The 12,103-nt window shown below is 35.6% G+C and overlaps 1 protein-coding gene across 3 annotated transcripts in view; it reads left to right on the top strand.

Moving 5' to 3' along the window:
- Positions 1-12,103, top strand: part of LOC131076477 (protein PHOSPHATE STARVATION RESPONSE 1) — a 59,549-nt gene that overhangs the window by 33,565 nt on the left and 13,881 nt on the right. For all 3 annotated transcript variants that reach the window (XM_058013686.2, XM_058013684.2, XM_058013685.2), the window contains exons 3-5: positions 6,080-6,156; positions 6,260-6,299; positions 6,465-6,522. In XM_058013686.2, the coding sequence (XP_057869669.1) occupies positions 6,080-6,156; positions 6,260-6,299; positions 6,465-6,522 (175 nt within the window). The remainder of the gene's footprint in view (positions 1-6,079; positions 6,157-6,259; positions 6,300-6,464; positions 6,523-12,103) is intronic.

The following is a 12,103-nucleotide window of genomic DNA, read 5'->3' as shown; positions in this document are numbered from 1 at the left end:
CTCTATCATAATTATGGTTTATTTAATGATATCAACCAACTGATATCTACCATAATGTCTCAGAGATGTATATACTATCATGACATGTCCACAGATATCAAGTCACATGATATCCATCAAGATAGATAAATTGATAACTGTAAAATCGTCACCTTACAATATCAATTTGAAACAAGTGTTCATTATTGAAAAGTCCTCACACTTCAATAATGTTCATAGGGGACCCATGAAGTCATGGAGTCACACACATGACAAATAAAAGAGTTTACACATTAAACATCTTTAAATATATTAGTATATCAGAATAAATGAGACTATCTCTCAAAATTAAATAACATTCTCAACCATACCAAGTTTATCTCTAAAGCGTTCAATCTTGATCCTGGAGAGAGGCTTGGTAAGAATGTCTGCAATCTGATCACCTGTACTAATATAATTCAGTCGGATCACATTCCTTTCCACCATATCTCGAACATAGTGATAAGGAATCTCAATGTGTTTAGACCTGTCATGAAATACTGGATTCATTGAGAGCTTGATGCAACTCTGATTGTCACAATAGATGACAGTAGGATTTAAGGGCTGACCAAACAGTCCTACAAGCAATTTCTGGAGCCATACTGCTTCTCTTGCTCCCATGGAGGCTGCAATGCATTCAATTTTTGTAGAACTCTGAGCAACTGAGGACTGTTTTCTACATATCCATGAGATCATTCCTGATCCTAAACTGAAGCAACATCCTGATGTGCTTTTCCTGTCAACTACGCTTCCAGCCCAATCAGAATCAGTGAATCCATGTAGGTCAAGGTCTACATGTTTATAGTTTAGACCAAAACCAATAGTTCCTCGAAGATATCTCAAAATATGTTTTGCAACAACAAGATGTATTTCCTTAGGCTCACACATGAACTGACTTAGTGCATTAACAACATAATTTATATCAGGTCTTGTGTTTACCAAATACATCAGAGATCCAATAATTTGTCTGTAGAGGGTAGGATCTGCAAACTCTGATTCTGGAGCTGCTTCCTTTAGCTTGTGCAGATTTGTCTCCATAGGTGTGGTCATGGATCTACAATCCATCTTTCCAAATCTCTTGAGTATATCAATGGTGTATTTTCCTTGATTAAGGATTATACCATCTCCCTATTGCCAAACTTCCAATCCAAGGAAGTAGTGAAGAATTTCTAAATCTTTCATATCAAACTCAGAGGCTAATTCTTTCTTACATCGAGAAATATAATTATCCTCTCCTGTGATTAGTAGATCATCAACATAAAGAATAAGAATTAATAATTCACCATTGATTACCTTGTAGTAGAGATTTGGATCTGCTTCATTCTTGGAAAACCCTAATTCCAAGAGATAGTGATCAATTCTTTCATACCATGCTCTGGGAGGCTGTTTCAGTCCATATAGAGCTCTCTTTAATCTGCAGACATGTGATTCAGCCTTATGAATCACAAAACCTTCAGGTTGCTCCAAATAAACTTCTTCAATCTTACCATTCAGAAAAGTAGTCTTGACATCCATTTGATGGACTTTCCATCCTTTAGATGCTGCAATAGCCAAAACTGCTCGGACAGAAGTGTATCTGGTAATAGGAGCAAATGTCTCTTCATAGTCAATACCTTCTTTCTGTGAGAAACCTTTGGCAACAAACCTTGCTTTGTGCTTCTCAATGCTGCGCCATCTGTTGCATGTTTGATTTTGAAGAGCCATTTAGAAGATACCGCAGATTTGCCTTTAGGCCTAGGCACAATATCCCAGACATCATTTTTCAGAATTGATTGATACTCTTCTGACATAGCATCTTTCCAAACTTGATGCTTGAGAGCATCTCCAACACAGGAAGGTTCTGCATCAATGATCTCACTCATCAAGGCAGTATAATTGGAAAATAGGTTAGGTCTCTTACTTTCTCTGAAGATCCCCTTTGGAGCAGCATAATTTTCAGCTTCTTGAAGCATCTTTTTAGCCCAAAGTGGTCTCTTCCTAGTTTCGGGATAATGTTCTTCTAAAGGTAAGCCTTGAACTTCATGCTCAACGTTTTCAGGGGTTTCCCTCTGTATCTCAGGGGTGGAATCCTCATCCATGCTTGTAGGAGGATCTTGGTGTTCTAATTCATTAGAGCTTTTGGACCTCCTGAATGCTATGTCTTCTTCAAAGATGACATCTCTACTTAGTTCAATTTGCCTTTGACCAGGTATGTATACTTTGTAAGCCTTAGAGGTTTCATTGTACCTAACAAATACCCCTTTCTTTTTAGAAGGTTCTAACTTTGATCTCTTTTCTTCGGGGACATGAATATAGACTGGACACCCAAAGATCTGGAGATGACTTATGTCAAGTTTGTTACTAGTAAAGGCTTCTTCAGGGGTTTTATTATCAAGAAGAGAATGAGGACATCTATTTTGAATGTACACAGTTGTCCTAGATGCTTAAGCCCAAAATGAGGTTTCTATATTTGGTCAAACAACATAGCCCTAACGGCTTCTACTATAGTCCTATTCTTTCTTTAAGCTACCCGATTTTGTTGTGGGTTATAAGGTACAATTAACTCCCTCTTAATCCCAACATTTATACAATAATCTTTAAACATATCAGAATTGTATTCCCCCCCATTGTTTGTTCTTAAGGTTATGATTTTCTTACCTGTCATGTTTTCTGCAAGAGCTTTGAATTCCTTAAATTTAGAAAGGATTTCTTCAGACTCTTTGTACCTCAGAAAATATATCTAGGTCTTCCTAGAATAATCATCTACAAATATTACATAATATAAAAATCCCCCTAAGGAGGGTACAAACATGGGTCCACATAAATCAAAATGAACTAATTCTAATACATTTTTGGATTTACTGTTGCTAGAATTAAAAGACCCTTTAGTATTCTTTCCCAAGGCACACCCCTTGCAGGCTCCTTCAGAATTTTGACTTAGCTTGGGTAAGCCAATCACCATCTTCTGTATCTTAGGTAGGGCATGGAAATGAAGGTGCCCTAATCTTCTGTGCCAAAGTTCATTCGAATCTGGAATCTCATGAATCAAGGCTTGAGGTGGAGTGGTGCAAAGTCTGTAGAGGCTCCCTTGTCTTACTCCAATGGTGTGGGCTTTCTTGATGGTGGAGTTCTTTGGCCAAGCAAGTAACTTTCCTTCCTTAAAGGTTAATCTGTAACCCTTATCTTCAAGTGCAGAAATTGAGACAAGGTCTCTCTTTATACCAGGTACAAATAGAACTCCAGTCAACTGTAGGGATATGCCTGACTTTAGGTTGTTATTGCAGGTTCCTAGTCCGATAACTGGATAATTTGAGTCATCACCAATTGTCACTTCTTCATTTGAATTTTCCACAAGTGTATCTAGGTGCTCACGAAATCGAATGATGTGTCGAGATGCTCTGCTGTCAATCACCCATGTGTTGGAACTGGAGGTGACTTGACTAGAGAGGGCTGAGTAGAAGACTAGTTTCTCGGAATCACTCCGTTTCTTAATTTCTACCATTGAAGCCTGTTGCTTGATTCTGTCTGGACACTTCATTGCATAGTGCCCATATTGGTCACATCTGAAACATTGTACTTCAGAAATGTCTCTCTTCTTCTTTGAAGACCTCTTTCCATTTGAGCCGTTGTCCCTCTTTCTCTTAAAGTTCTTCTTTCCTTTCTTGTGGGAATTAGAGTTTAGAACTTGAATGTCTTCATTACCATTGTTTTGTTTTATTCCTCTTGTGACAAGCCGAGATTCCTCTTGAATGTAATCGGTTTTCAATCTATTGAACTTAGGAAATTTAGGACGAGCACTAATTCCTTGAATGAAGGATTCCCATGAGGTAGGAAGTCCATTTAGAGCCATCATAGCAAGTTCTTTGTTGTCTACTAGATGTCCAATAGTGGATAGTTGATCCCTAAGCTCAATGATCCTCAAGAAATAGGATGTAACTGTCTCTCCTTTATTCATCTTTATATGGTGTAGTTGATTCTTTAAGGTGAGAGCCCTGCTAGTGTTGTTGATTTCATAAATGTTGGCTAGGGCTTTGAACATCTGAAAAGCCGTCTCATATTTAGAAATAACTGGCACAATGTGGTCTCTCACTAAATCTACAATTATCTTAAGAGCCTTCTCACTGTCCTTGCTCCATTGAATTTTCTCTATATCATATGAGGGTTCAGGAATTTCACTTTTGACATGGGAGTTAATTTTATTTTCTTTTAAAACAAGCATGATCTTGAATTTCCAAGATACAAAATTTGATGCTCCATCTAATCGATCTTCAAACCTAACTCCGATTGCCATTAGGATTATCAGGAATGTGATCTACTAAGGGAAGGGTGAACGTCTATAAGATCGTTACAAAATTTAATTTGATCTTCCTTAACTTCGCTCTGATACCATGTTAAGTTTATTCAAATTCTGTGATCAAGAAGATAGAAGAGATGGAGATATAACCTGAAAGTTGTATTTGAACTGCTGTAGTGTGGATTGAAGGATGCACAACACTTATTGATTTCAGTGTTTTCATCCTCCTCATTGTATGCAAGTTATATATGTGAATGAGGGGTTACGTAGTGAGGAGATATGTCTTCCCACGTGGGAAGACACATCTCTTCCCTACGTACTACTCACCACAACACGTTAACAAGCATTCACTTGACCGATCGTGATTCATTAAGAATTTGCTTAATCACAACCCGATGACATGAAACGGTGAAACCGGTGGCAAACAATATTTCAATTTTGATTTATTATTTAACATATATACTAATAGTTAATCTATTATTATATATGTTGACATGAAATCAAATTTGTGCATCGGAATCATGAAATTTCACGACCGACATTACAAGAAGTTTGAAACCTTGCATTGGCACTTCCACAATGATAGGTGGTAATTTTGTGGGATTTTCCAACATGTGCCAATTGACATCTGGTTGTTTTTTCTTCCAGCCTTGGTTGCCAGCTTTGGTCTTTGTTAGATCCCACCTTTAGTGGTCCTCCATGCACTCAACTCTTTGTACTTTTACTTGTTTCAGGGTTACCATGTTGGGCTTACCTCACATGTCCAATTCTTTCTATTCTTGCTTGTTTTTGCTTTGTTTTATATTTTTAGCTTTGTATCTATGGCCCTTTCTGCCTTTGTACTTTTTTATGTTAACAGTTGTACATTCCAATCCTATTGACCTATTATTGGTCATTAGTGGACATTAACATAATTTTTTTTTTTCTACTTGCAAAGTCTCCAAAGTTTCCTTAGATTTAAACTAACTAAATATATTTGCCCTTTCCAAATTAGAAATGTTTCAATCAGCTCATCAATTGCATTTGGAAATTCTTTAAGAACCCCATTTTTATTAATATTTGTGGACCTAAATTTTGGATTAGATCTAATCAAAATATATACAAAGTTTAAATTTGTACAAAGACATCCATACAAAGAAAAAGAGGGTAAATATTTATGTGAGATTAAACGTCTCACATATGTATAGCGATGTGCATATTTAAGTACTAGCATAAGAAACATCAAATGGTGCTTATAAAGATTACATTTACTAGACTAGTTCATGTCAATTGAGATCCGTTGGTCAACTTTGTTTAGTATATTCCTTCTATTTTTGAAGGTTACTGAAAGTTGTGGTCTTAGATTGTGTATAGTCTCTTTTTGTCTCATTTGCTTTTTGGCTAGAATTTTCTCGAGGTTTCAAGGACAATTTGCATACTAGCATAAAAAACATCAAATGGTGCTTATTAAAACTTAAAGATCATATTTACCAAACAAGATCTTGTCAATTGAGATCCATTGGTCAAATTTGTTTAGTATCTTCCTTCTATTTCTCATTTTGTTACTGAAAATTATGGTCTAAGGTTGCATGTGTCTTTTTCTCTCATTTGCTTTTTGGCTTGTAGTTTCTTACTGTTTCAAATTATGCACTTAATGTTGAAGAGAATGGTAGATATTTAAAGGTTACCATCTAGTTAGTTTACAGAGTACATCGTAAAATGTCTTCATTTGACTTCTGAACTGCATATTTCAACTTGCCAACTTCTTGGAGTTGTAATTTCTAATACTTAGCTATTGATGTTTCATAGGAGCCACACCTAAGGGTGTACTTAGGGTTATGGGCGTTCAAGATCTCACTATCTATCATGTTAAAAGTCATTTGCAGGTGCATATCTTTACTTTTTAAAATGGTATCTTTTTTGTATATTTACTTAATTTTAGTATTTTTAATCTCGTGTCCACATTACTGATTTTTAGTACCATTCCAGAAATACCGACTTGCAAAATATGTACCTGAGTGTCGAGAAGGTACATTTTTATTTAAAGGGCACATTGATAATTACTTTATTCTGATCAGGATAATATTTAGATATTTTTTGTATTATAGTTTCTATTTATCTATGTCATTGACATGATTTTTGACAGTTTTCAGTATATCGTGATTTTTTTGTTTACTTTGTTTCCTTGTAACAGGAGACAAATATGATAAGAGAAAGGCTTCTGAAGTTATACCAAACATAGATGCCACATCGTAAGTCTTTTTCTTTTGAAAATGTTGCGGGAATTGTTGTACATAATAAATTAGCCTACAACTTTAATAACAGAATTATGTAATTACTAAAGACCACTTACTTTTGCATCTAAAACTCAATGCTTTGTAATTGAGTAGGGTTATGGATGTAGAACTTTGCCTAATGAGTTTAATATCCTACAAATGTAGGGAAGTAATTATGGTTATCACAGACCTCTCGTAAGGGACCCCACTCTTATTGCCAATACCACTAATGTTCTTCATCATTTACGTCATGTACATGCTATTACAAGTTCTGCTTTCCTTGTACCTGCATAAAATGTTAAAATACCAACTAAAAATATTAAAATACCAGTAAAAAAAATACAAGAATATAATCTCTAGGGAAATGCAGATGTTAAACTCAACCAACCTGCATGTTTGGGTGTATGACAGACACCTGAGTTTCCCACAATAGACATGCTTTGATGTTCATAGCTGTACTAGAGCTGAAGAGATTGGATCTCCAACCAATTTATGATGCCTGCAAAGTTGTACGGAAATGAATAAATGTATCAAAACAAGTATAAAATTTGATATAGATGCAACACATTGATTAAGCATTTTGCATAGGATAAATATATTTAACAAAATTGAAGTCTCAGGATAAAAAATCAGCATAAAAGTCTCCAATATGCACTTAAAGATGGACAATGTGCTTGGAAAAATGTCTCATTTTCCTTTTCATAATGGCTATTGAGAAATACTTATTATATTACTTCAAGAAACTAAAATTTACATTAGTTTAATGACAAGAAATTTATGCTGGGAAACTCTCTTCCCAAGAAATCGAGTAAAGCTAACCTTTGAGCCTACTCCCCAATGTGCAATGATTTAACCTCTTTTCATAAACACTTAAAAGTCAACAATGACCAAGAAAGCCAACTAATAAAAATGTCTCAGTTCCCTTCAGCTGAGGAGATGAGTTCACATGAAAGATGGTCTTGCATCTTTATTTCCACAACAATTCAATGGCTGTCAACTTCATTGTGTACCATAACAATTTATTATTTAATTATGTGTTGTTGGAACGGGTTTTTATTTTTTTATTTCATTGGATGGATTCTATATTAGTTGTATTGAATATGTATGACTGTGCTTCTGTTTCATCTACGTACATATATGAAGCTTATCCAAGGGCTATTGAATTTGTATTCATATCAGATACAATGATTCATGTATCCTTAGAGAGTGAAGGGTGTATCCAGTATAACAGCATATTCTACCTCCTTGCCCGTAAGAAAATGTGATTTAAAAGTCTGACATGTGAAGGTTGACCATGTACATTGGTGACCTGAACTAAAATGTATTTAGGCTTTCTGAAATATCACGAGCATCTTAAGTAAGAATGTTAAGGCTCAATGTGGCCTATGCAACACATGGATATCAAATGGCCTACAGCAATGGCTTAAGCTCAATGTGGTCTATGAAAGAATGCATTTAGACTTAATGCCCATTAACCTGTTTAAGCTCTCCTTAATAAGTTAGTTTGGTGGCCTCATAAGTGCATCTAATTTCCTTCATAGAAGAAATATAAATTCTAAAGCAAATTTTTAAATGGCAAATTATATGTAGGTACGTACAGTTGTTTGTTGTTCTGGTATCTTGTATACAATTATTATAATCTACTATACTAATTAGAGCATTAAAAAAATGTACTAATTCACTATTCTAATCAGCTCTCAAAGAAAGTGAATATGCTGTAAAATGGTTTCTGATCCAATTAAGGAAGAACAAGTCACAGAAAAGGATTGAAATTGACTTAAGTGGCATGGATATGCATGCATAACCCCCTTATAGATGCCTCTAGTCTCTACACGGTTTTATGATCACAAATGAGCAATCCCACTTAACGGTGCTGGTTCTACCCCAAATTTTTGCAGGACCATCTCTTTTAAATTATTTCATTTGCACCTGCTTCCAACTATTTTGCACATCAGTTAATGCTGGTCCTGCATGAATGCCAGGGAGCAAACCTTGGTGGGGTTCCAACCCTGGGCTAATTAGTAATATCACTGCCGTGTCACTAAAGCAGACCTGTCAGATGTAGGAAGCGTAAGGGATACTTAGGTGCACTTTGTTGAGGACCAAGTGCATTAAGTTTGATTATGTTGCTCAACTTTTCTAATCAAGATTAGTTAGTATATTGAAAAGGTATAATCATAGGTTGAAAGTTTGGAACCTTTGATGATAACCTTATATATTGGTGAACTCATTCCTAATTATGAAATCATCAAGTTAGAACACGCTAACAAATTTATTGCTATTATTGACATACATTACTGATTGTTGGTTGCTCTTATATTCTGTTATTCAATTATGAAGTTACATTTCTTTATTGTACTTGCCTAAGTAAGTTGAAAGACTACTTAGGGTCAAATGCATGTTTATCACCATGCAGTAATTATATCTCTTTACTATATTTGCTTATTTTAAAAATAAATTGGTATATCTTTATCACAGTCTGCTCATTTCCATAAAGTTGACAATATACTAGAGGGAAAATAAAATAAATGTTCAAATGCATGCTGGACTATGTAATTCTAGGAAAATTAGCATGCAATCATTTCAATATGTTTCCTGAATATATGTTCATGTTATGTGCAAAACATGCTCTTAGTGTCATTCCAACTACTTCAAGAGCAAAAGGTTCAACCGACGAGATATATATTTGGTCATAAATACACATCATAGAAAATGCCCATAAATTTCTTGCAGACATTATGTGAAAATGTTAACAAGTATGATGCACGAGGATAGTGACAAATGTGATGGAATTCAATGAAGCCTTAAGAGAACAGATCAGATACCAGAATACTGAAATGCATAGCAAAGGAAATTGGATATCATCAGGTACCCTCTGAACAAAGTTTGCAAGACCAAAAACCTTTCACAACCTGGCCATTCCTGAGGATGATACCTAAACTTTGCAAAAACTGCTTGAACAACTTTGGCTTTTATGCTACCATCAGATACTCTAAAATGGGAGGGAGTTGATTTCAGGCAATTTGGTTCTCTTTCAGGTTTCATGATCCAAAATAAAGCAGCAGGTCAAAGGCCATGCCAAATTCTGAATGCACAAGATTCTCCATTAAACCTAAAATATCAAATCATAAGTAGCAAAGAAAAAAGAAATGTCCTTTTGATGAATCAGAGTTGATATATTTTAATGGAATTGTCCAACTCCAACATGTATGCTAGTAAATTTGGGTGGGTTTGCTTCATACATTTATTTGGTGACTTACATTTATAAATTGATCTTACCCATAATGTAACTGTTCCCGTCTGTTAATAAGTATTCTAGATGATTTCCAAACTCTAGCCGCCTTTAATAAGTATTCTAGATGATTTCCAAACTCTAGCCGCCTTACATAATTGATAATTGCTAGCTCCTGAGTGGAAGCAAGTTTTGTAGCTTTTATATCTGACCAAATTAAGACATCTCATAACATTATTTCTCAGTTTATCATGTTATTCTGTCATGCCCCGACCCTAAGCACCAAATAACAAAAAATATGCAAGCCAAGTGATCTGCAAAACTATTTTCATAACACTCCCAATAATCTTAGTTTAAGACTTCAAGATTTTGTAGGAAAGTTGAAACAATATGTTGGGCCAAAGAAGAAGGCAGCGATTGTCATTAATATATACAGCAGTGATTGAAGAAAACAAAAGGAAATGATCATGCTAATAACAAGTTTGACAAAGGATTGACATATAAATCGCAGGAGTAAAGAGATTGACTAATCTTATTAGTTTGAAATTTAATAAAGATTAATATTGAAGGGCAGCGACTTATGAGAAAGGTTGTGTGCATTCCTGAAAGAGCAGCAACTTCCCAAGAGTTGTCCCTCTTCATGAAGACATTCATATATAAAATGAGGAAAGCCATGATGGGAAAAGCATCAAGCAATCCAATCAGAAAACATAACAAGCGATCAATTGAAAAGAACAGCGATCCAGACCAGAAAAACCATATTGAACAATAAGTAAGAACAGAATTTGGGCATATAATTGATCAGATCAAGACTTATTGTACAGAGCAGATAATAGCACTGTTAATTATCTTTGTGGTATGCTTAATAATATATGTTTAATGTATGCACTATAAAAGATATCATTTAGTATATAATTTCAGATATGTTGGCATAGATGATAATGTGAAATGCATATCCTAGAACATCAATCTATTTGTAACCTGGCAAGCAGTCATGTGCAGAAGAGGAGGAAATGCAAGAAAGGGGAGCAGATACGAGATCACCATCTAAGTAGACCACCTCATGATGGATGTCCAATGTGCCTGCCACTTGGGGCCAAGAGGGTGATAGTCTGCTCTTGGGCTTAGATAGGAGGATTTCTGGGCACTCTATTGCGATTTTCTTACAAACCTCTACAATGGTTGATTGTTGGAGAAATCACAGTCATAAGAGGATGAATAAGGAGACATGAATAGGGAGGGCAGATACAAGCACCCCACTAGGTAGACTACCCCATGCTGGATGTCCAATGTGCCTACCACTTGGGGCCAAGAGGATAAGTGTCTGCGCTTGGGCTTAGTGTTAGGATTGCTTCTGCCAACCTATCATGCTCCCTCATTCAAACCTATTGTGATTGAATATGAAAATGAGTATAGATGTAACATGGCTTATTAATTATGATGATTATACCTATTTGTACTCATCTGTGTGATTGATAACCCTAATAGAAATAATTGGATTTAATGAATTATATATACATATGCAGAATTGTCTAATATGATTGCAGGACTTAAATCAGGGTTTATCTTGTAAAAAGCCATTTTAAATGGTAAAGTTATACCTCCAACTATCTTACAATTCTAATTTGAATGTAATTTGTGATTTTAGGGCAAGATTTAAGGCAATCCCGAAAGGGGACATTACAATTGATATTGGAGCTTCATTCCTGCCAGCCTAAAGGATGAAAGATAGTTGATGCAACTTAGCCATAGAGCTCAAAGGGCCTTGGAAAGAGTAAAGAAGAAAACTGCATCCACCAGTAACCCTACACAAAACTATACAATGAGTGAACAAATGGGAAACAAATTGAGGACCTTCATGGAGCAAACAACTCAAGCTCTCATGGAGCAAAATGAGAGAATGACACAACTACTTATCCAAGCCATCCAAAAATGAACAACAATAATCCCCCACCCAACCAAACCAATGGAAGGGATTTCAACTTTAACCATTCAAGGGTATCAACCCCTAGGCCAACAAGACCTCCCTTCATACCTAGGGGAGAACACATAGTAGTGGAAGAAGCAAATAATCCACCTAGTAACAATGTTGATGAAATTGCTGAAGCATACTCAAGACTAGATCTCGAAGTTAGGAGAAATGCCTCCTTTAGGTTTTATTGTGATGCTTAGACACAAAACGCCCCTAGCAGCAAAAGAGGACAACCCAACAAAGATTTGAAACAAAGGGTAAGTAAAATGACCCTTCCAAATTTTGATGGATTTAGAAAGGTCATGGTGCACTCATGGGTCCAAAAGATGGACACCTATCTCTCACTTAGTCCC

The sequence above is a fragment of the Cryptomeria japonica genome, chromosome 5 (assembly GCF_030272615.1).
Source record: "Cryptomeria japonica chromosome 5, Sugi_1.0, whole genome shotgun sequence".
NCBI classification, from domain to species: domain Eukaryota; kingdom Viridiplantae; phylum Streptophyta; class Pinopsida; order Cupressales; family Cupressaceae; genus Cryptomeria; species Cryptomeria japonica.
The sequence above is the reverse complement of the archived record's forward strand: the minus strand, read 5'-3'. Positions and strand labels throughout refer to the sequence as shown.